Source organism: Trachymyrmex cornetzi, unplaced genomic scaffold (genome assembly GCF_001594075.2).
Source record: "Trachymyrmex cornetzi isolate Tcor2-1 unplaced genomic scaffold, Tcor1.1 scaffold117, whole genome shotgun sequence".
Classification (NCBI taxonomy): domain Eukaryota; kingdom Metazoa; phylum Arthropoda; class Insecta; order Hymenoptera; family Formicidae; genus Trachymyrmex; species Trachymyrmex cornetzi.
In genome coordinates this window covers 1,723,918-1,749,235 of record NW_017295730.1, presented here as the reverse complement: position 1 = coordinate 1,749,235, position 25,318 = coordinate 1,723,918, and the positions used below count along the sequence as shown (strand labels likewise).

General features: G+C 37.1%; 3 protein-coding genes across 3 annotated transcripts in view; all 3 read left to right on the top strand.

Moving 5' to 3' along the window:
- The window catches only part of LOC108765957 (cyclic nucleotide-gated cation channel alpha-3), a 184,650-nt gene extending 178,431 nt beyond the window's left edge, over nucleotides 1–6,219 (top strand). Inside the window, exons 13-14 of the mRNA XM_018514906.1 lie at nucleotides 1,512–1,835; nucleotides 5,891–6,219. Coding sequence (XP_018370408.1) covers nucleotides 1,512–1,835; nucleotides 5,891–6,159 — 593 coding nt within the window. The 3' untranslated portion in view covers nucleotides 6,160–6,219. The remainder of the gene's footprint in view (nucleotides 1–1,511; nucleotides 1,836–5,890) is intronic.
- LOC108765982 (uncharacterized) lies at nucleotides 6,169–7,639 on the top strand. The gene is made up of 2 exons (XM_018514960.1): nucleotides 6,169–6,239; nucleotides 7,114–7,639. The coding sequence occupies exons 1-2, from the start codon at nucleotides 6,169–6,171 to the stop codon at nucleotides 7,637–7,639; spliced, it is 597 nt and encodes a 198-aa protein (XP_018370462.1).
- Nucleotides 7,640–23,887: 16,248 nt separating this feature from the next.
- The window catches only part of EF1a-F2 (elongation factor 1-alpha F2), a 5,639-nt gene continuing 4,208 nt past the window's right edge, over nucleotides 23,888–25,318 (top strand). Inside the window, exon 1 of the mRNA XM_018514307.1 lies at nucleotides 23,888–23,987. The gene's annotated coding sequence lies outside the window, so the exon portion shown is untranslated. The remainder of the gene's footprint in view (nucleotides 23,988–25,318) is intronic.

Sequence of the window (25,318 nt, the reverse complement as noted above, 5' to 3'; positions counted from 1 at the left end):
TATATATATATATATATTATATATCTTAGATTTTTAAAATGCTTTCCGTAAAAAGTAAAATTTTCAAATTTATAGCACATAAAATTCGTAGTACAATATCATATGAAAAGAACGGTTTTGCTAAACTATTTAAAAGTTTATAAATCTGAAAATAATTTTGTTGAATTATCAAAATAATTATATAAGACGTTCTATTTTTATCTTGAATTTTTTACTTATCCGCTTAATTATTCTTTCTATAGAGTGTTTCGTAATTACTATACAATAATGTTCAATAATACTAAACGTGATGAGCAACACTATACAAAGTTTTAACATTCTATCAACCTACTTGCGTACCCTACATAATTATTTTGATGGCGTAACAAAATTATTTTTCTATATCTAGCTGAATTTTTAGATAGTTCTACCAAACCGTTCTTTTTTTTGTATAAGATTATAAAATTCTATCCTAAATTCTAACATGAATTGTTTGATACAGACTTTTGCCATAATGAAGCAAAGTTCTCTCATTCATCTCTCATGATCGTTATGTCTTCACGCAAGGATATGATATTATCGCGAAGCGGAAACCTGTAATGAGTCGAAAGATCATGCGTTCTCGATGATCGGAAGATCTGCATCAAAGCGAAATGGCGTACCATTGATATCGCTGAATACTGTCGACATCGTGGTTAAATGTCAACACACCTCAAAGCGGAAATTCGAGAGCACGTACGGATCGTATCAGTCACGACATGCGTAAACACGATGCATGGATAACACGCATCACGAATGAATGATATTCTAAATAAATAGCTAGCTCTTCTCGTTGTTTTCCCGTATTTCATAAATTCTGACGACTACGGTTGAGCTTTTCATGCGCGACGGCAGTTTTACTTGCAGAAAGATGAAAAAGCCACATAGCGACAGATGTAGTATGGTAATACCGCAACTCTTTTTTTTTTTAACCATCGGATCGTCACGATTTTTAAAATAAAGTCCTATGTGTGCGAAAACAGATTGCCAAACGGATTGAAACTCGAGAATCTATAAATGAAACACAGAACATACTATTTTAATTAACTTAACGTGAATTTGCGAAAGCATTCATTATTCTGCCATATTAATTTTTTGGTACACAGAATTTATCAGATATAAAACATGTTAAACACGTATTTCTTAAATTTTGTTACTGAAATTGCATTCCTTGCCTATTATATATAGCTCGTGTTATAACAACAAATAATTTTCTTAACAGATATTCAATTTTTCATTTCTATGTAAAGAGAAAAATATTTAATCCATCACGCTTAATTTAAATTTACTGTTATTATTTGTAGAGATTGTACTTAACAAAGAAACATTAATTATTAAATTTGAATCTGTACAAAGCGTGCAAATTAATATCGAAAATACTCAACGATATAAATTGTTTTAATGCAGATAAATAATAAATATTGTTATATTGGAAGCTGATGTCCCGCTCAATGGAAACACCGCTTTTACTAAAGCAAGATGTAAATTTCCAGTCGCCATGGGCAGGTGCCAGAGCACGCCCGGTCTGGTGGAGTCGCGGGGCCGCGTGTCGCTGGAGGACATGTGGATATCGCCAATCGACCTCAAGTCCCACGCGTACTCGACGGCCGCCTCGTTGTTCTCGCCGAGTCCGAGTCCGGTGACGCCTCGCGCCATGCCGGGTACGGGGGTTCTAGTGGACACGAGCAACGTGCCCAGAGGCGCGGAGAGCCCGATAAGCGGGGCCAGCAGTGGTCCCAGCAGCGAGGACCAGACGGCCAGGGCGCCGCCGTCAGCCGCGACCCAAGCCTCCACCGGCAGGCAGTCCACTCATTCCGGTAAGCTCCCCTCATTCACCAATCACCCCGATGCGATTAGTCACATTAGGAGATCTCCTTTTCTCTGAATTTCTCGACCCAAAGTTGGGTTCTACCTCTCCTCTGCACCAAATTTTACATTTTCTGCCACGTTTTCGATAGGATATTGACCTTGGTAGAAATATGTACAATTTTCCTAGACACTCGTCCAGTCACTTCGTCTAGTATTACTGTATTCTCATTAGTTGCAACAATACTGCGTAGAAAATGGACAAGAAGTTGATAGACTTTTTATTCAGTGATGGAAACAATTTTCCTGATAAAAGTATATGTAATTTGTGCCCTGCCCTGTTATTATTTATTATTAATAGATTATTAATAATAAATGATTTATTAATTATAGATTAATAATATATTATTATTATTATTATTATTATACATTTATTATTTTGTATGTTCTTAAATTTATGTTCAGCGCAAATAGATTTGAATTTTGAGTAACTGCAGGCAAAGCATTACATCTTGATTGGAATTCTAAGTATAGTTTTATTTCTCAGTTATACTAGACAAAAATTAATAAACTGTCCAGTGATTGCAAAAAAATGCATGAAATTTCTACCAGGAAACGATACAGTAGAAGTGGATCTTTTATCTGTTGCATTGTTATGTGTTACAACATTCTACATATCTGATATATCTGTATCACAATCGCAACTCGTAATCTTCTTACGGTCTTGCCAGTGGTGGATATAACTACTGTCTGCATTTCAATTTAATTGACTACTGCATTACTTTTCAAAAAATCGATGATTAAAACGTTAAAACGGATTAATAAACATTCGGATTATCAAAAATAAAAAATAATAATATTAATTATTAAACTGAATAATATCCTATATATTGCCTCTATGGGCAAAAATTTGTTTAACAAAATAAGAAAGAGAAGCATCGTAGAAAAGTATAGGGAAAGTAAATTTATTCTCCGAGCCAGAGTGGATTCAATATAATTATTTATGAAAAGTAGCAGATATTTCTGTAAACACTCGCAACGTCGAGTAATCACGTAAATTGTATTTTCCGATCATCGATAAAATGCTGCGAACGCAATGAAAATTTTATCCTATCCCAATCATGCTTGATAACTTGTAAATTCGTTTTACCTGTATAGGACAACTTCCATATCGGATTTATTTTAAAAATATCATCGATCGCTACCTCGCTGGCGATTCTTTTGCGATATTATACCGGGGTATATAAATCATTGCCGATAACGGTGCCGACGGTGTGCTCGTCGGCAAACTGCTGACGCAAAACCGTAGTTTCTTATAGACTATAAGACTTCGCGATTAAGTGAAGCGCGAACATGGAGAGAATAGGAAGACCTTCGTAGCCTCTCACTTTCTAGTCATCAATATTTCACGTTCCATAAAAGCTTTTTTAGAAAGGCCGTGTAATGTTTGTACCATAAACCATCGATGTCGTTACGTTCGATTGAACGTTTTGTAATAAGTTCCATCCCGGAGGTATTTTCAGAACAAAAGACTCTGAAAGCACACATGTGCTCGCAACACACACAAGGTCCCAGATTCTCCGCAGCATTATGGAAATTGTCATCATTCATGATATTTCTAGAAATGTATTTTATTGTTTATATCGTTACGATTCATTTATCTCGGAAAATTTAATCGTCATATTTGAATAAGCTTTAATTGTTTATCATTATGAAGGGAAAGATTGATGAACCGTACAGTATTGTGCGCGTCTCCGGAAGAGACTTTATATATCGCGCCTTCATATAAATGAACAGCCGATTCTCAATCACAATCTCCGCGCCGTGGATTAGAATTCCGCGGGACGTGATCTCATTGCAAATCAAATCTAACCAGACGTGAATAACGTGGAGCGCGTCGCGCGAACGGTCGCCGTTTATCGGCGGCTGTAAAACGGCAAAAAGGTAAATTCAGAAATATCGCGAGGATAATGAATGACGAGCGACGTTCGGCGCCACTCGTAAAATAGCGCCCGACCATTAACCCCGATAGATACGATAGGTAGTAACGATTTTAACGTGTTTCTGCCGACGTTTATATGTCATTTGGGGAATAAAATCCCCCTCCCCTTCGCCCCTCCCGCTTGCTCGAACTGGTAATCGAGCGTTTCCGTTTAAAGCGTGAACAAAACACAATATGATACGCTAATACCCCTCCCCTGAAAATAAAGCGACAGATTTCGCTGCGGGCGGTAACAAATCGGATGCGACTCGACAGTATACTGATTTAACTGGCGAAACATCGCAACGCGTAATCGCTATTCCGGTGGGTATGGTATAAAATGGAAAACCGATCTCCCGAAATAGCCGCTGCCGAATTCCGTTTGCCGAATTCGAATGTTGACGCGAGGAGTGACACGATCAAGACGAGTCTCTCGACAATACTTGGGGTTTCCTGAATGGCCAGACGATACGCCGCGGTAATTCGTGAATTAGTTAGCAGTTTGCAATGCTAATCCTCGTACGTTGTATCAGCTCTCGATGCGACCGGGAGAGGCGGTTTCATCTTGTATGCGAATTCTATTATTGCGCTAGTGCAACCGTTGGTTGCAACCAAGAGAGAAATACTAATCGTGCGCATTAATCAACATCAGTGAATCACAAAGACTCGCGAATGCGCTCGAGGATTCATTTCGCATTCGTATACATACACCGGCGCCGGCGCCGTTAAGTGCAGAACTCGTTTGTTGCTCTCTTTCCACGCTCCTCATCTAATCTAACTTTCAACAATTGATAATTGCGCGCACTTGTACTATACCAGCGGACTGAAAGACAAAACTTTGTACTCACCTGTATATTTAGTATGTAATCAGGACTGTTGTAAGCAGATTGTGCACAAAGACGCGTTAACAAGGAGGGAGAGAAGGTGTCAAATTAAGTTTAAAAAAAAAATTAACTCTTTATTCTTTCTAAATTCTTCAGAGTGTGAATCTCACTTCAAGAGAGTGAAATCTCACTCCAAAAAAGTGAAAATTCTGCCACTCTTTTTCAAAAGTAACAGAATTTTCACTCTTTTGGAGTGAGTTCACTTCAAAGAATTTGGAAAGTTCCTGTAACACTAATTGCATGTACTCTCTTCTGTCTGATTTCATTTCTTCTGAAATATATTTACTGTACATAAATTTCAAAAAATTGTATCACAAAATCTGTAACTATTAGTTGGATTGAATTATTTTTCGATATTATTAAAATCTTTCAATATATGTATACAGATCCATAACAAACCATTTTAACAGCAGAATACTGATCATGTAACATTTTCCCTAGAGCGAAAACGTGAAAAATGAAAAATTGTTTTATTAACTTCAACGGCAAAATTTTTATTTTTTACATTTCCACTCTACAAATTACAACATCCTAGAACAAAAATTGCGCTCTTTCTAAAGGTATCCAATAATAAATTATAAATTAATTGATAAAATATTATGAATATTTTTTTTATATTCGATTGTGATTGGTCAATTCTTACAATTGCAATCACTTAAACTACGCTTACGTAATTGCGAAATGGCCTTTATATATTAGCAGCGGCTCTACTTGTAGATAGATATATCTATAGGTATATAAAGTTGAATGTCTTTCACTGAAACGCGATCTCCACATTATGCGGAAGATGGAGAATAATTCAACCGCCAGTTGTAACTATCTCACGAATTTGTATTGAGCGTTCTACCACTTGGTTATTTGTTTCCATCTCATTTATTTAATTGTTAGAAATTAGAAGTCTATAATTTTTGAAAAATCTAAAATTTTTTTCTTAAGTAAGATTTGTTAATTAACTCAAGATTTGTATAATTCATTATTTTATTATGTTTCCTGCCTCAACATATGACACTGTTTCAACCACTGTAGTAACTTTCCTATCCTGTAAAGGTTAAACTTCTAGATGCACCATTTTAGTTATTTCTTCATCACAAAAACATCACAGATGTTTTTCACAAAATTATTAATGTCACTTTTTGTAAAATAACTTAATTTTGAGAAATGTGAACAACATCTCTATACATCAATACTCGTCTTGTTTCAGGCATGACTTGCAATAGCATGACGCAGTTGGTGAGCGAAGGTACAACGCCTTTATTTGGCACCCACGAGGCTCTGTTGGCGGAGATTCAGCGTCTCCGCGAGCGCTTGAAATGCCTGGAGACTGAGAACGCAGCGATGAGCGTCAAGCTGAACCAGCAACAGTGGGAGGTCGAGCATCGGTTGGCCGAAATCGAGATGCAGATCTGCGGGGCAAGCTCGACCTCGAGCGTCGAGGACAACAATGAGAGAAATCGGGAGAGCATTATTTAACGAGAAACAATGCCGCGAGAGCGCGGCAAGACCAAGATCGAGCGGATACGCCACTACCTTGTCGGAACCGCTGATACTAGGTACTTAACTTATTATCATATTTTTAATAATAATATATCAGAAGCATAAAAGCCAGTGAATATTTTATACGTTATTACTACAGAATACGAATCTATAACACGTTATTACTGTAGAATGCGAATTTATAAAGTTATTTACGCATAAAACATAACCTATTATTATTGATTTAATCACAAAGCCTTTGTTTTTATATTACAGTTTTATTTCTTTTATATTGCATTATTACAGTTATTACAGAAACAATATTGTTGATGCTGTTTGCGTTGTTTTATCTTTTCCTTCCTTCTATATATGTTTACACAAGGAGATATAGAAATATGTCCCCTTTCAATTTTGATGAGCTTTTAATATTTGTAGCCTCGACCAAAATAAAAGACACATATTTTTTTATACATGTCCATACGCACCTTTAGGGGCTGAATCCAATTAATTCTTTTTTAGAGCGAATATTATCGATACCATGAGATAAAAAATTTTTTTAAATAAAAGTTGAATGATTTCATGAATACTTTTTATAATAAAAAAAAATTTCTTTATAAAAAAATTTTTGTTTATAAAAAATATTTTTTAAATTTTAACTATTGTTATAAGTTTTCTTAAGGCCATTCGGACTAGAAATTTTGTTTTATTTTTTATAATTTCGATGATATTTTTCCATTGAAAAAAGTAACAGATTTTCTCCAAAAGAATGTTTCATCCCCTAAATGTAGAAAAAAATACCTTATTTTGATCAATTTGATCTAAACTACAACATATTAAAAACTCATCGAAAAAATTGAAAAAGGATGCTTTTTGTGTTGTCAGTCTTGTAAAATCAAACTGTGTGCAATATAGTTATTATTATTATTAATCAATCTTGCTTTTGTACGACAGATACGGCGATCAGTCGGAGTTGGACGACGCGAGGGTCCTCAGTGACACGAAATCGATCGGTAGCTTGAGCCAGCACCTTTTCGAGAGCGACGAGGACGAGCGTTACTACGGTACCTGCAACGGCTACGTCTCGCAACCCGGCAGCAAATCGAATCTGCTGCTGTGTAGCGAGTGCGATCAGAAGACGCACACCTGCACCTACCGACCGCAAACACCTGACTCACATGCCGGCAGATACGTGGAAGAACGTATAGATGACCGGCACCAGGAGCCAGGAACCTCTCGTGCCTACAGAAGCCCGGTGAAGCTGTCCTCTCCGCGCTTGTACCATACGGATCAGGATCGCGTGGCGCAGATGTCGTCACCGCGATCGTACCACGATCTGGAGCAAGCAGTGCCGATAACGTCACCTCGATCCTACCGGACACAGGAGCCACAGCGACGCGGATGGACCGCCAGGGATACGGACGATCGAGGTGACGTCGACAGAGGCGAGTACCTCGACCAGTTCTGGTCCGAGGATTGAACAAGTTCGTTCGCTTTGCTTTATTAATTTGAATGGCTTCGGTGTTCTCCGATGATCCGATGTCTTCCCATCATCTGGTATACACTGATATTTCCGGTCTTCGCACTTACATTCTAATCTAGAACCTTTATTCTTCCTTGGCAAAAAAAATCCAGGGTATGTGAAATTCCTTCTTTAACTCTTAGTATACACATGCCAGTTTCTGTCAATGTAGATTAACTTTATTAATTCAACTTAGTCTTCATCTTTTTTTAACTTTTAGAACTTCTAAAAAGATGAAGAGTTAGTTGAACCGAGATTAGAATTAAACTACATTGGTAGAAATGTGAGCAATAATTTTCCGATCCTTTACTACATACAATGAGTAATTCGTGTGTCAGAGATTCCTCTTTCATTGCTTCAACAAACATCCAAAAATTATTAAGTGATTTTTACATATACCTTGACATCTTTGGAAAGTATTTATAAGATTCTGTATAAATATTAATGAAAAATAGTATATAAATGTTATAACTAATTACCAGAAACGCTTACTTTCTTGAAGAAAAAAAAAAACAGGACATAAATGATGAAAGTCCAATCGTGTGTACTAAGGGTCAATTTCATCCTTTTTTATTATTATGTAGACTGCAAATCCTTATGTAAAACCCTTAAGTTTTAATCCTGTTACAAGAATGGATGTTTATTACCTAACGTAGGTAGCAAATGCTCGCAAAATAACTTTAACGAATTAGAAAAGTATCTCTACTCTTCTCTCGTATTTTTATCTAAAAAAAAAAAAAAGAAACACGTAGTATATCTTTCTATTCTATTTCTCGCACGTACACCGCCTATTCTTTCCGCTGATTTCGCTGCTGCTTGCATCCGCATTTCTCGCTGACGCTTCACGCAATCTCCGATGCGACTGCCGTTGTCGGGGATTGCTTCTCAGAACGATCAGGCGATAATCCTAGATCGCGCGTGGCAACCTATCGAGCTAATCCGTCGATCTGCTCACAGACCGCGAAAGCCCGATCTGCGAGCTCTGCCGAGGTAACGGCTACGTCGTCGTGCACTGCGAGCACTGCGACTTCTCCAGCGACGGTGACCTGATCTGCTTCCGCTGTCAGAGCGACGAGGGCTCGTCCAATGGTCAGGTATGTCCGCGTTGCGAGCGGGAGGCCGGAGTCACGTCGAGCACCGGCAGATCCGGCTCCAGCGACGAGGGTAACGGCAAGTACCCCGTGGACGCCGTGGTGAAGATCCAGGTGAACGATCGGACGATCGATGGCGACTCCGACGAGACCCCCGAGAGCGAGAGCTCGAGCAATTATCATCCCCAGAGGGGTGCGATGGATCGACTCGACACCATCGTCGAGACGAAGGGCGACACTGCCAGCGAGAACGACGAGGAAAACGGCGGCGGCACGAAGCTCAACGGTACCACTAGCGCGAGATATCTCAATTATATGATCGTGCTGTTCCTGTAAATAGAAGACGACATTGAAGTAGATGCGGCCGGACCCGCGGCCCACGGCTTTGCTTGGCGCGAAATCGTACACGGGAGGGTCGTAAATTGTTGGATTGTTGTAGCAGCAATTTTCTCAATTAACTGATATCACCGTAATCTCACGGAAATTATTTCAATCGTAACTATTAACCGAAATGATTTTACCCGAGAAATTTCGGCGTTTCTTAATTGTCTAATTTCACTTTGACTTTGAGACCAGTGACGTTAGGTCCACAATGTGCCGCGATCGATCCGCAAAATTGATTGGCTGGAGCGATGGTGAACGCCAAATCATTTACGAGAACCGATGACGCTAATATCAGGGGGCCGCGGCTCGAGCCGCACTGTAAATAAACTGCCACTGGATATAATTGATCCGTACAATATAGAACCGTATAGATTAATTAATAGATAGCTCGTATTAGTTAAGATGCAGATCAAGCGAGGCGGAAAGAGGGGAAGAGAGATAAGAGAGTGTGTGTGTGTGTGTGCGTGTGTGTATCACGTTCGACGCGCGCAGTATTGCCGTGAGCTGAGATCCGTGACGCAACGGTCGACACGTTTTGACACGCGATTCTTGGAGCGGGTATGTGCAAAGATTATAATTACTCAGTTGCAGATTAGGGCTTATCTGGTCGCCAGCGACGGCGATGCGTCAATTTGGATCAATTAAATATATTTATACGCCTTACGGTAATGTCGAGTCTAAGTAGCTTTAAATCGTAGACCCGAGTGGGCAAAAGTAGAACAGAATTAGGACACTGCTCGTTAATTGTTATTAGTAATCGGTCGAGAATAATTTTGACATTGCTCGTTTTTCTCATCAATGAACTTTATATATATATATTTTTTTTTTCGATATTTTAAGATTTGATGATTTACAGAAATTATTATTATTTTAAAGTAATTTAAAGAGGGGCGAACAGGCGATATTGATCACAAGTAATTACGATTCTTGCACAACTCTCTACTAACTCATGTTCGGGACCAACTAAAGCCATCACCTACATCACTGCTTCCGACATTCGCTTCCACCCGTGATCATCGTTTGTTCGTTCGGTCAAGAAAGGAGTTTAGAAAAAAACTCCTAATCTTTCGTTCCCGACGAAAATCGGCGACATGGTTATCTTCATAATGTACCGAGACAGCCGAACCGAACACTTCATTCTCCCACAGCGAAGAAGACAGGATAGAGGGACGCGATACACGAGCGCGCGAATTCACCGAATCTCGTGAAAAAGAGAGGAAGATAAGAGAGAAGAGACCATTTCGTTCTCCTCCCACGTTTGTAACACGCGGCAGCGATTTTTTTTAACGTTTATAAATTATGGAGTAGAGTCCTTAGACGTGTATGTTTTTTAACGTTCATCTTCCAATTTCATACCCCGATGTATCTGAAATTTCCGGCATGTCGAAAAATGGATCAAATTTGCTAGAGTCATATAGATGAAAATGAAGAAGATAACGGAAGAAGAGAAAAAAAATTGATTCTCCTTCTTTCTTTTACTTTTTCGTCGATTCGAAGAATAATGAAGAAGATAATTCGAGCGATCGCAAAGAGCTGAGTGAATGGACGCACTATAAAAAAAATGACTGATTGAGACTGGTATGATTCCGAGTAATGTACTTATCGTCGATTTCATGAGCAGATTATTCTGGAATGCTTTTAGTTATCAAAATTTGAAATAATGCAAATTAAGACAAAGAAAATTAAAAATCTTATGAAAGAGACATTAGAAATGCAAAATTTAGAATGATTCAAGCATTTTGTACAGTATCGATAACTCGCAAATTACGTCGAAATCATATCAGTGTCAATCCTTGAACTCGGGAGCGATCAACCCGAGAAGGTAGAAGAGCAACATAAATCTCGCGGACTGGGTTCATGTCATCTGTATGATATTCACCGAATAATGATTACCACGTAAGACATTATCCTTAGGAAGTATCAGTACCCGATAAGCTAATCCCGCCGTGCTGCGAAGTAACGCGGTAACCCGAAAAAAAGTGTAGAAAGAAACGAAGGTAGCAGGGAAGAAAAAAAGGGAACATTACGACCGATAGGTCAGTTTGGAAAACACATAGATTAAGTGCTCTTACTACGAAAAAAAAAAAAAGAATACGAAAGCTTTGCGAAGATTACAGGCGTGCATCCCGCGCGATCTCGTCCGCTCGAGTTACGGCGCTCTCCGCGGCCGATGGGGAACATCACTCTACTGCCATGTTGATTTAGAACACCTCTATAAATTTATTAGGGGAATTTGTAACACGTTAGGGCGACACTTCGATAAACCGTTGAGATTATATTTACTCCCGTACGCGCGATCCCGAGGTAGACGAGATACTCGAATTTCCCCGCCTCCGTCTCCGAGAACGATCGGACTGAGAAGGGTCTGGAGATAAATGATTCACGCAAGACGCTCCGTATCGAGATAAAGTGCATTCGATGGCCGAAAGTACATCAGAGAGAAGTATCCAACACCTTTGCGGTTTAAATTATTTCTAGCAAATAAAAAGCGTTCCTTGAAAACACATTGCAACTTTGTTATGCATCGCTACATTGCAATATTGTTATAAAAAGTGAGGTTTTAATGACGAACGTTGTTTTAAGAAAAAACATTGCATGTTTTTTCATATTTTTTAAGATTCCAAAAATATATAGTTTAATTGTAATATACAATTATGATTAAATTGTTATAATTATTAATTATAATATACATATACATATAAAATAATCACATATCGATTCAAAATTAAATAATTATGTAGGATATTACAATGTGTCGAATCCAACTCGATATGAACTGCAAAGAATTAAACATCAAACCTATAAATACGAAAGCTCTCGGAAACTGTATTATACCTACGAGCGTTTTATTATTAAAATTGCAGATGGAAGTTCTCGAATATAGATCATTTTTAATTTCGAGAGATTTATTGGAGTTTTACCGTCGAGAGCTATTGAAAAAATAAAACTTACATTTATATATATCACTAGAAAATATTGTATGAAGATTTTTTCTCTTATTTAATATTATTTCCACTCTTTATCGAAAATTACTTTTAAAAAAATGAACATGAAATTAAAAAAAATTTTTTTTTAATTTAAAAATGAAAGCTAAAATACTTTAATTGCGCACATCGTCTCTCGATACTGCGCGTATTGTCTGGAATTGCAGATTTGCAATAACAGAGGATTGATTAATGAATGCAGGCAATAAAAGATATACAGGGGGAGAGAGAGAGGGAGAGAGAGAGAGAGAGAGAGAGAGAGAGAGGGAAGGAGGGAGGCTCGTTATGGAGGGATGAGAATGCGTTTAATCAGCCTTACTTAGACAATTATTATCTACATTATTATACTAAATTTATATGCGTGTAACGTGGGTGATTTGTGTACGTGCGTGTACATGTGCGTACCTTAATTACAAATTACATCCTTGGGGATATGTGCTGTGGACAACGATAGTCTTACGAGCAACGTGTGATCGTAACGTAGACACGATGTGTGCGTGTTGTTGTACATAAGCAATTATCATTTGCCACTTGGAAAAATATCTTGCGTTCGGAGCTTCAGGATCCTGTCTTCGATGGATATCCAATCATCTTATCGTTAATGATTACCTGTAAATAACGTTGTTAGTGCTGTATATTTTACGCTGTTTAACTGGCTGTGATATTTATATGTTCAGAGTTTAATTGTGATTAGCGATATTCTATGTTGATCCTGTTGAGCGTACAAATTGCGTACACCCATAAGTTTTATCAATTCAAACGATTGTAAGCATCGCGAAATCGGAATACACAGTTATTCGACGAAAGGATACGTCATTTGCAGATTATCGCCAATTTTTTTCTGAAAATTTTGGGAGCAGTAACAATGTGACAAATGTTGATAATTTATAACTTAAATAATTACAGCTCGTTTATATGTTATAATATAATTACTCATTTTATCATCGTTATTATTATTAGTATCGGAGATGCAGATATTTGTAGCACAAATATACTTGTTAAATTTATTGCAAGTGAACAATTTACGATTTAAGTGCCACAGTCCGAAGAGCGCGCTTCAATTAATCGATTTTCAACTGACGATAATCACGCGTTGCTCCGAGTCGTTTAGACCGAATAAAACCCAGCTGTAAGGGAAATGTAAAATAACTCTTCCAGGAAGTAGCGCGATACATTTATTACAATTCGGAATACAATACGAATTACGCGATCGATATCAATTATTATCAATGATCAATCGAATCATCTTCTCTATCATAATAACACTTTCGTATGACTGTTTGCGCGATATTGAGTTTATTGAAATATTTATCGGTGTTACAAGCGATGTAGATGTGCAGAGAGATAACGCCATTGGAGATTTACGCAGCGGTAATGATTGAGATTCATTACAAGAAGAAAGAAACTTGTTAATGACTGACCACTCGACGCATCCATTGTGCGGTTGATCCGTCTCTTTTTCTCTCATAATTCGAGTGCATGTTCCATTGCCTAATTATATTTAACGATTAAACGTCACGTTTCCAACGTCCTTAATTTTAATGACGATTTCGAAATCCAGCCTTTCCTTAGGAAAAAAAGTCATATCGATCAGAAGTTTCACGTGACGTTTTCGACAATTATGCATACAATTGATCATACAGGCGATGTGCATGCGTTGCTCATCAACTTTTTATAAGGCCAAATTTACAAGTTTTGCATATACTTAAATAGACACGTTACGTAGTCGAACGTTCGACAGCCAGATTTTCAGATAATCGCTACGTGGAAAGTATCAATGGTATTTCTGGTCATTTTGTGGATCTCATCAGCTAATCTCTAACATGTATTAATATAGTGCCAAGTTTTACAATGGTCTTCCTTTAATGTAAAATCGCGATTTCGTAGCAAATGCAGCCGAGTATAAATATCGAAATAAATTATACGAGCGCATTGTATGTGCCAAGAATAGTGATTGGAACCGTCACAATCATAGATGTAACGTTTCTTTTTAAGTCACGTAAATAGCATTTCTTAAAAAATAAACACGATGACGAGAGCGCTAATTGTATATCGTACTCTTCCATTAGAACAAAGCCGATTATACCGGCATTAACTCCACAAAGTGATCCAGAAACGGTAATAATCGGTTTGCCTTTAATATATACTGCTATCGTACATGCAACGGAATCCTTAACGCTTAATGCGATTATGCTATTCCATATCGGATAGCAAGAGTATATGCAGAGATATATTATTGACATCCACGTACTTTTACATAAAAACTTTTACCTAAAAACTTCTCTATTCTTCGTATCCTGAAAATTTTCATTTTTTTTTGGGGGCGATAGAAATGCAAAGGTCATTTAAAGAGCAAATTTGAAATATAATAGGTTTTAGAACGTCGTTGTTCCGTTGTGACATTTGAGAATTTGTGATGAAATGCATACTAAAAGAATAATTTGGAGAGACATTAAACGGCGTGTGTGTTTGCGTGTATGTAAATGATATTAAATGAATTGCATAAGAAAAATTAAATCTCAAACGTGATTTTTTATAGATCAGAAAAAAAGATTTTTAGAGGACGGATATCGAAAGTTTACAACGGATTCAGCGATGTTTAATCCTATTAGATCGGAACTTGTATACCTAATTGTAGAAAAATGAATTCATTGCGAGATATTTGCGAAAACATAGAATGCAACGAATTTTTAATTTTTTAAGTTATACGATTATGCATAATTGGTTTCATTGCAATAGACCTTTTTCGTGTGTTATACAAAAATATTATATAAACTCATTATTTGTACTTTCACTTTAATATCGTTCTAAATGTGAGATAGTAAAAGATTTATACGTCATGATTTTTCATGCAGATTAATTGCAGCTACAAATTGCAAATTTACAAATACCACTGTATTAAATTACTTCTTATGCGACATTATAGATATTTCGAAACAATAATAAACATTTTGTACACGATTATGTAACACATAGCAATTCAAACTTTAAACAGTAGCGAACCAGAAATTGCGAAAGTCGAAAAGACGTTTAACGAAACGTTTAAAAATTATTTGAACAAGATGTCTTTACACAATTATATGGAAAAAAGTAATTCTTCATTTCTGTGTAAATTAGCTCGTCCTCATAATCGACGTGACCAATAGGCGTAATCGACGTGACCTATCTGTATGGCACAGCTAGATATGATTTTTACGTGCGAATCGCTCTCGAATGGGAAACTTCTGTCACACTTTTTTTTTCTGCATTTATGTCATTTTCGCTACCTCGATCACACATCACGGCGCTTAGCATTAAACGATCTATCTGATACTATTTAATATGAAACAGGGGGAGGGGCGAGTCTCTCGATAAGGCTCTTAATGAATGGTTACTCAGGAATAAAGTTATAATGTAATAACAGTTGCGATATTGAATATTAACATTTAACGAACAACCTTTTGTAAATATGAATATAACAAATATAAAGATACACGATTATATATATATATATATACACATATATATATATATATATATACATGTATGTATATACAAGAAACTTGTACAGGGTGATTCGGAATAGTCAGTAAATTTTTTGCACCGTAAAATATTAATTGTACCGTAAGCAATATTGTTATATCCCTCAATACTGAAAACACAGAAAAATATTCTATTGCTAAGAAAAGTGATTACTTTCTTTCTTTTAAGTAAAGTTATCTTTAATAAAGAATGTATTCTTGATGTAATAATTTTTTTTTAAATATAGATATATTATAAATTTTAGAAAAACTCATTATTATATATACTCAAGACAAGATTGTTTTTAAGAATATTATAAAATTGATTGAAGAAACGATTTTATATAACAAGTCTAATTTGTTTTAATTTGGTCATCTTGATTGAAGTATTAAACTTGCTAGAATTCAAAATATATTATGAATAAATTTAATGCTCGTGATATAAATTTGCAGATATATGAACTTTTGAAATACTTAAAACAAGTAATTATTATTTGTGTATAGCATGTATTTTTTTTTGTGTAAATCCAACTTGAAAACATTTTTATTCATAGTATCGATATCGCGACTGAATCTGAATTATCCTGTACAATTTTACGATTGCCCAATAAGAGATGACAAGCCTGATAGAAACGCGTACGTATGAGAGAAAGAAAGAAGAAAAGGATTAAGAAAGAGAGATTGTGCGTGTATGTGTGCGCGTGTTTATGCGCGAAACGTGCGAATAAAAATTATGTAAACTTATATGTACGAGATCAAAGCGAGAAATTACTTCTATTGACGGAAAACTGACCAAAATGTCAACGACGGTGCCGCGATACGTGTTGACGATCACATTTTTGTCGAAAGGTAGAAACACCCAAAGGCCAAAGGTAAAGGGCGAAAAAAGAAAGAAAGAGGGAGAGAGGAGGAAGGAAAGGAAGGAAGCAGAGAGATGGAGAGATGAGATGGTGAATTCTTTGGGATCTCTTACCGCTAGATGTATTCGCAGACGCGATTGGAGATGCACACTTTGACCGCTGATCCACGAGAATGTCAATTGATTTCTTGTGATATGCATATTGCAGTGTGCATTTGTTCACGATTCCGAAATCGATATATTATAGTAGAAGCGATCAGCGTAAGGTAAGGCAAGAAACAAGGGATGCGTTCCGTTTCACGCATGGTACGCATGATGTATCATTTGATTCTTCTTTAATATTCGATTAACAATACCCTCATTGCAAAAAAAAAGTCACATTCACAATAGACTCACAATAGTCACGGATAAATTGTGATGTCACTGTGAACTTTTGATAATCTCAAGTGACATCGCATTATTATCTTAACCCTTCTTAAGCACATATATTTTTACTTCGTAGGTACTCTGGATCTTTTTTGTCCAGTCCAAGTTATTAAAATCTTTTATTTAATAAAAATTACAATTTATGCCAAGAAATTTAAAAGTGAAATTATGCCTGGGTCAAAAATGACCCAGGATGCCTACAAAGGATTAATCTGTGTATATCACAGCGATATCACAGGAAGATGTAATTTTATCACAGCTTTATAAAGATGTCATATCGACATTACACTTATATGAGTGAATATTCGCACGTCATCATAAACTTTATTGCGATGATTTTTTTTGTTATGGGATAAGGATGAAATGATATCATACGCATCATGCGTGAAATGGAACTCAAGGTAGCGATCGGCGGTCAGAGTTTCACGACCGCAAAGATTGAAATCGGTATAACTTCAACGAGACTCAGGTCTTAATACTGTAGACTGTAGACGGAAGGGAACTCAATGACCTCGAATGATGATAGGAGCCGATGAAGTCTGCTTCTCTGTGTCTATATGAGGTCGAAAATCGAACTCGCTGAAATTCTAACGGTTTCAAATCCTTCAGTCGGAATGGAGATACCAGATGAGAGAGAGAGAGAGAGAGAGAGAGAGAGAGAGAGAGAGAGAGAGAGAATGTGTGTGTGTAGTGTAGAGGGAGAGGGGGGGGGGAGAGAGAGAGAATGTGTGTGCGCGTGCGTGCGTATGTGTGAGAGAGAGTGAAAGAGAAAGAAAAAAAATCGCCGATCCTTTGGATGCATGACCGCGTGCGCGTATCCCGGCGCGTTGCGTACGTGCATGATTGTACACGCGCGTTTTTGTCCATTTCTACACGTATATCTGTTCTCTCCTACGACACACCATATATACACACACACGCAACACACGCACGCACACGCACACGCACACACACGCACACACACGCGCACACACGCGCGCACACACACACACACAAGAAGGTTATTTTTAAATTTTCGAAACTTAGCTGTGCCGCAAGAGCGTGCGAGTGTCAGTACGATCGGATGTCAGTAGGAATCCTGAAATATAAATAGACAATTGAAATGGATCGCATATTACGAGATTTTCTTTTGTGACCGACGATTTTTAATTCCCACCGTCTATCCCACGCACAGCGTCCGCAGATTAATTATGTCATATGATCGTCTCATACCGATAATGCTTCAAAGAAGATAATAGGAGACTTCTCAAGACGCGTGATAAAAGTCTCTTCTCTCTGATCCGGACTTCCTTTTAAGGACTATCTTCCGCTGGACAATGTTGGACTTTAAAGACACGGTCGATTTTGTAATTGTGAATTTTAGATAAGTTTAAACCTAAATCAGTATATTCACTTCCAAATTTCCTTAACTGATATTCGCGGGTCAATGTACTTTAAATTAATTTATCTTTGCTTAAATTAATTAATCGAAATAATTCTATATATTTTATTAAAGCGGATCTTAATACTCAATAATACTACATTCAAATCGAACAATATCTTTATTTTTTGAAAGTAAAAATGTGAAGAATAAGATTAGTAACTTAAAATTATGTAAGGTTGTGAAAAACATTCGTTATAATTTTTGTTACAATTCTTCAGAACGTAGTTGAAAAAAACGTTCACTGGACCCACGAATACCGATTAGAGTTAAATCTGTAAATAAATAAGTAAGTATAGTACAATTCAACTCTATCATAGTAAAAAATCGTTGTTTAAAACTTTTACAAGTAAGTATTTTTCAGATTTTTATACAGTCCAGAATAATATAAAAATCTGTATTGAAGTTCGAAGACCCATGTTGCTGACGAAGGATGAAAATTTCACATTATCGACGAAGGGTTAAAAAGTATAACACATTGTGATTCTCTCTAAAGATACAAGTAAACCAACAAATTAGGTGATACCTAACATAATGCAGAAGAACTTGTCGATTGAATTACAAGAGTATCGTTAAATCAGCTACATAACTTTTGAATTGTAGTAGAACGTTGGGTTATTTTGGATCCGGTTTCTTCCGGATAAAAGACACAGCGGGTCCGGACTTGCCCCTGCTTTGTTTGCTTGTAACAACCCCGAAGATCAAGAAGCTAATAAAATTTATGGGTTGCAGTCCGAACACGATCAATAGTCCAGTTCCCGAGAAAAATAACTTCATTCGTAGATCACAAACATTTTTGGAGAGTTAAAGGTAAAACAAACCCGAATGCACCGCATTATCGTAGTCCGCAAAGACATTCTGGAAGAATTAGAACTCTCAACTCGCGTTGGTTAAATCGGCACCTTTAAAATGGAAACGATAAGTTAGCTTGCCAAGTTTCTTAATTTTCTTAAAGCTTTCTTTCTCTGGAGCTGGCAGAACAAAAGATTAGAAAACAGCAAGGAGCAAATTGAGAGATTAAAGTTAAATGTGGCTGGTGAATTTATTGATTAAACGTTCTCATTAAGCACTACTTTAATCACATTAGATATTACTCATTAAATATTTATTTAATCAGTTTTTAATGAATGTTTAAGTATTCATTTACATATTCTTTAAATACCTATTTAATGAGTACTTAATATTGATTAAATTTATATTTTTAATGAATATATTATTATCAAATGTTTTACTTTGTGTTAAAATTTTTTGTTAGAGCAAAACTTTTTAAAATTAAGAAAATATTATTCCTGTACCTAATGGTAAATATTATATCTTTAACAAGATATAATATTTACCATTACATTTAATATATAACGTTTGGAATATATATATATATGTATAAATATTTAACATTAAATATTCAAGACATTTTTTAAATTAAAATTCTTTTATTTTAATATTTAACGATATACAATATACATATATGTTTGTGTTTAGTAAATTGTATATATATATTAATATATCTATATATGTAACTTAAAATTGTTAACAATTAATTTAAAAGTAAAATAATGAATAAATAAATCATAAAATGAAAACTTATATTAAATAAAATAAAAAAGAAATTAACAAATAGATAATGGCTCAATAAATTGAAAATAAAGAAAGTGTTTTAGAAAGGCTAGAGCCAATGAACAATTTTCAACATATGTTTATTGTAACAAACGTTTCGATCTCTTTATCGGGTAATCTCCAGCGTTAGTATTTTAAATAATTACGCAAAACCAGCCGCTGTATATTTTTAAATTCTATAAAACGCAAAATCATAATCCAACGGCATATAATTTTATATAACATATAATTTTACCGATTTTACGTAATTATGATTTTGCATTTTATAGAATTTAAAAATACAGTGGCTGGTTTTGCGTAATTATTTAAAATACTCACACTAAAGATGACCCGATAAAGAGGTCGAAACGTTCGTTACAATAAACTGTTCATTGAAAATTGTGCATTGGCTCGTAGCCCTTCTAAAATACTTTCTTTATTTAAAAAAAAAAATTAATAAATTATAATAAACAAAATTAAAATTTGTAAATTAACAATTAATAGCTTTTTTGCTTAGGATAGCATCAGCAAAAATTGCAAAAATGACGTTCTAAATACATACATACATCTTGCGTAAGCACGGATGTATGCTATTCATTCACAATTTACGATGAGTCATTAATTTCCGCGGAAACCATTGAGATAAAAACAGTAACACATACGTTCTGTGACTTACAGAAGTATATTCCATTGTTTATTGATAATCGATATTAGGACCACTTTAATAATCGCAGTACTTGTGTATATAACTGAAATATTTAAACCATACAATCCTATAAATAAATTAAAAATCGCAAATACGTTAAGGTGATCCTACACAGTCAATAATACTGTCAGTATTAACAAATACTGACAATATTAATGATTGTGTGTGATTAATATTGATGGATTGACGTAGAATACTGACAGTGGTTTGGACATGCACATAGCAGTGGTCTGGACAATAAAGAAGAACGTTAAAAAAAAATAAAAGTTTTTAATTGAAGAGTCAACGCAATATTAAGCGAATATTATTTATATTTTATGTTATATTATTTATATTATAATATATTATAAAGAATTTTAATCAAGCGACTTGATGATCTCGAGACAATTATATCTAAAAACAGTGGCGATTAAAACTCCTTAATTAATGATGTCGATTATACAATTGAATTTTAATTAGTTCTACATTCCAATTAGCCGTTCCATCACTTTATTTGCTTCATTTTCGCAATGTGGGCAGAATTTTTAAGGAAATTAATCATTCGATTTCTCGAGCCTGAAAATTTTGTCTACTAGATGGCTTTAAAATTAGATACTAAAATTTATCAGCACGAAGACGTTGCGAAAGAATGTCATTGTCGTTAAACAGATAAATAAGTTCCTATTGTAATACCAGCTATTACAAGTCTATAAAGAATACTGTTAATACATATCATAGGCATAGCCAGGAAGGACAAAAGGAAATACGGTCCCCTAAATCTTAGAGAGGAACAAAATTAATTTAAACCTGCACTTAAACAGATTATGTTTAATTCACAGGAAATTAATTTAAAAAAGAAAAAAATTAGAGATAAAAGTTATATAGAAAGATTTTCTGAGAATCGAAGACGGATAGTGCTATAAATTAAAGTTTTTCCAGTTCGAATACAAGCCGTTGCAAACAAAAGTCCGTGGCAAAAGAACGTCATTGTCGTTAGACAGGTAAATAGGTTCGCTTCGTGCACAAAACGAAAACCGTTAACGCTCGAGAGCGCGATCTCTTTCTTTTACCTTTCACCATTTATCTCGATGACCGAATTGTCGATCACGTTGATATCTCGTAGAGCGAGCTAAAATACGTCAACGTATCTTTCGATTCAACAACCGAAGAGATCAATGCAAAAACTCGTATAAAATCGACATTCTGTCACAGCTTCTTCTTGTCCTCGATATAAAATCGGCATCCTATCACAGCTTCTTCTTGTGCTCGGTATGAAATCGGCATTCTATCACAGCTTCTTCTTGTGCTCTTTTTTTTTGGATGAAATAAAACTTAAAGCAATTTTGTATCGACGGGCAATGTTTTTAAGGAAAAAAATAAGAGAACTAGCAGAAACGAAGGAATCCCTGCTGGAAATTGAGAAAAATTGAGAAGCTGCAGCCATTCATGAAAACCTGTCCCATTGAATCTTATCGCCCAGGTACAAAAAAAGGTAGCAAAACTATCACGAGGTACTATCACGAGAATGGCTCCGATCAAACTCCGAAACTTTATCAAGCCACACCTAAACTATTTCATTAACTTATCAAACAATACCTAAGCTGGTATTCATGATCGATTCTTATATTTAAGATTATTTTAAGTACGGTTCTAAAATATTATGAGTCGACAAAGGTCTATATTTATAGTCCGTTCTTATTTCAAAACAATTTTAATAGTATTAGCATCTTACGTAATGTCTTAAGATGCTACTACTATTTTGTAATTGGCTTATGATATTTTAAGACAATCTTAAATATAAGAATCGATTATGAATACCTGCTCTATACTGTTTCATTAACATGGATAAAATAATTAATTGCTAGAAACGTACACAGAAAGAAAGGTTAGATTAGGAACAGAATATATTTCACATAGTTAGGCTACATTCCGAAAAGTCTTTTCTGAATAAAATTTTACTCAATATGATATAATAATTATAATATATAATGAAAAGAATTCATATAATTTTACATGGAAATTACATGTTTATAACCGGAAGATTATTTAAATATGATTGGAAATTTACAATTTCCAGTAAATTTCCAGTCATATTTAAGTAATTTTCCAGTCATAAACATGTAATTTCCATGTAAAATTACATGAATTTTTTTCAGTATACGTTTTGTAGTTTAGAAATTTTGCTCCGAACAATTCTACGTGAAAAAAACGATGTCAAAGTATCTAAAAATTGAATTAGATACGGATTTGAAAACAACTTTGTTGTATCAAAATAATTAGGTAACACTCAAGCATAATGAGCAATGCTGTAAAATGTTTTGATATTTTAGCAATTAACACGAGCGTCCTATTTAATTATTTTAATAATTTAACAAAATTATTTTCACCTTTGTATCTTATAGATAAATTTTTAGATATTTCAATAAAACTGTTTTTTTTCTAATTGACTTAATGCCCAATTATGCTGATCGGAGTTTGATCAAAGTCACTCTTGATTTGCAATGATAATCAACGGGTAATGTTCAACGTTGTGAAATGCAACGCAAAAAAAGAATGCGTTCTAGAATCGCATGCTGCAGTACGTCAAAGGGCGATACCCTATCTTCGTTCGGACACGATTAGTCGCGATGATCGGAGTCCGCTCGTGGACCACGAGGAAGAGCTCGACGTTGAAAAGTGCCTCGCTTCGACACAGCGACAGCGGGTTCGCAACAGTCACGATCAGACGTTGCGCATGGATGCATAAATGCATATCCGATTTTGCAACGCGTTGTCTCGCTCCCTCGCACGCATCCTCTCGTCCGTCTCTCTCCTCCTTTACTCCTCTCTTTCTCTCTCTATTTCGTCACGCGCACGCACACACGCACGTATTATCCTAGAAGCGCGCGTGCACACACGAGGTGTCCCGACGCGTCGCGTGTGTGCGTGCGAGCGCGCGCATGCGCGCTGCTCGATCGATAGCCTCGAATCCAGACGCGTTTGACGACAAATCGTCTCTGAACGGAGAAAGGGAAATCGCCGATTCCCATCGAAAATTGAAACAAAACATTAGAAATTGTAAGAAAAACGTAAACCGCGAATCTCCCGCCGCGAATTCGCGTTCATCGTGTCGTAATAAAATACATCGCGAGACAACGTCCCACGGCGCTGCGAGCGACGGCGCGGCGCCAGCGTCGCCGTCGCCGTCGCGGCAGACGCCTGGGCTCGAGGTTACGCCCGAAACGCCGTAAGCGCATCTGCGCATGTCATATGAGAGCACGATCTCTTTCTGTCGTGGCATCTGAAGGTGAGTGGTTGTTCGTTGTTCATACGCCGGTAAAACTATCCGACGAATCTCATCCGAGGATACGACATCGGACAACAGGTATGGAATAGGACGACGGCCGAGGCCGCCGCGTGTTGTGCTGTGCGTATAGTTTCGCGATTCCGCAGTGGCCGTCCGTAAAAATTCCGCCCGAATGGTTCTCTCGCCGAGCCACGGTAAAGTGCCGCATGGCCGGTTTGGCCGTGCTTTCTTCCATCCGTTCCCGCCGGCTGTTGAGATCTCCCGCGTACGTACCGGCGTGCCGACGACGAGCGGGCGTCGTTTCGCGGAGGGATCGTCGTCGGTCGCGAGGATAAGATCGCGGACGAGCGGGAAGAAAAACGCCGGTCGCGAGCCGGCGGCGGACGCGCGTCCGAGATCGCGAGAGGAGCGGACCGGATGCACTATGGCGGCCGTGCGGCTTGTCAGAGCGCTGGAATTCCACGACGATGCGCGAACACGCTCGTTTCTTTCCATCGGGGAGAGCGATTTTCCACGCGGTAGAAGTCTCGCGTGATTCTCGCTCGCGTGCCACTCGACGCGGCCCGAAAAATCGCGGCAGGACGCGTGCGGGTAACGGCGGAGTCGGAAAACCGGAAACGCGAGGTTAAAGGTGTTCTCTTTCTCTTCTCCTCCCTCGTCTCCATCTCTCTCTCTCTCACTCCCGAGAATCGCGAGTCCGCCCGGAGGCCGTGTGCAATGCGACGACCTTGCATCTAGACTTTTGGAATGTTATGGAAATCGATTTTTTTTTGCCGTGTATCGACAGATGACGATAAGAGAATGCCTTCAACCTGTCCTTTCAGGTTATACGGCACTGGAAATCGATTCCACGGGGGAGAAGATAATAGGACGTTGCCGGCGCGGCGTGGCTCCGAAGCCGGGTCGCAAAGCGAAATTCTGTATCTATTTTCCGTTAGAAAGTTAAAAATCCAGGGATAAAGGATTCACAAATGAGAATCGCGCGCGTCTGCGTTTCGCGTAGAGTCAAGTCGACCGAGTCTCGCGAGGTGATCTGCACGCGGAGGAAAAAATTGGGCGTTATCTGGACTTCCGTCGATTGCCGAGAATGATTGAATGATTCTGCGAAATGATAACGGTTGATTTCGCAAAAAACCGCGATATATCGGCGATTCTGTCACGTTTCAACGCGCTCGCAAGGACTGCAGACTAATTGGTATCCGGAGGCTCTTCGGGGGGGGTCTCTCCGTAATTTTCCACGCGCCTTCGGCGAGTCACCGCGTGCTGGCTGGCTGGCTGGATGGACCGCGAAGGAGGCGGCATATTTGGCCACCTGATCCGCCACGGTCACCTTTCGGCGAAGCGCGAATCTTTCTCGGTCCATCCGAATGCGGGAGTTTCGCGAAGAAAGAAAGAAAGAGAAAAAAAAA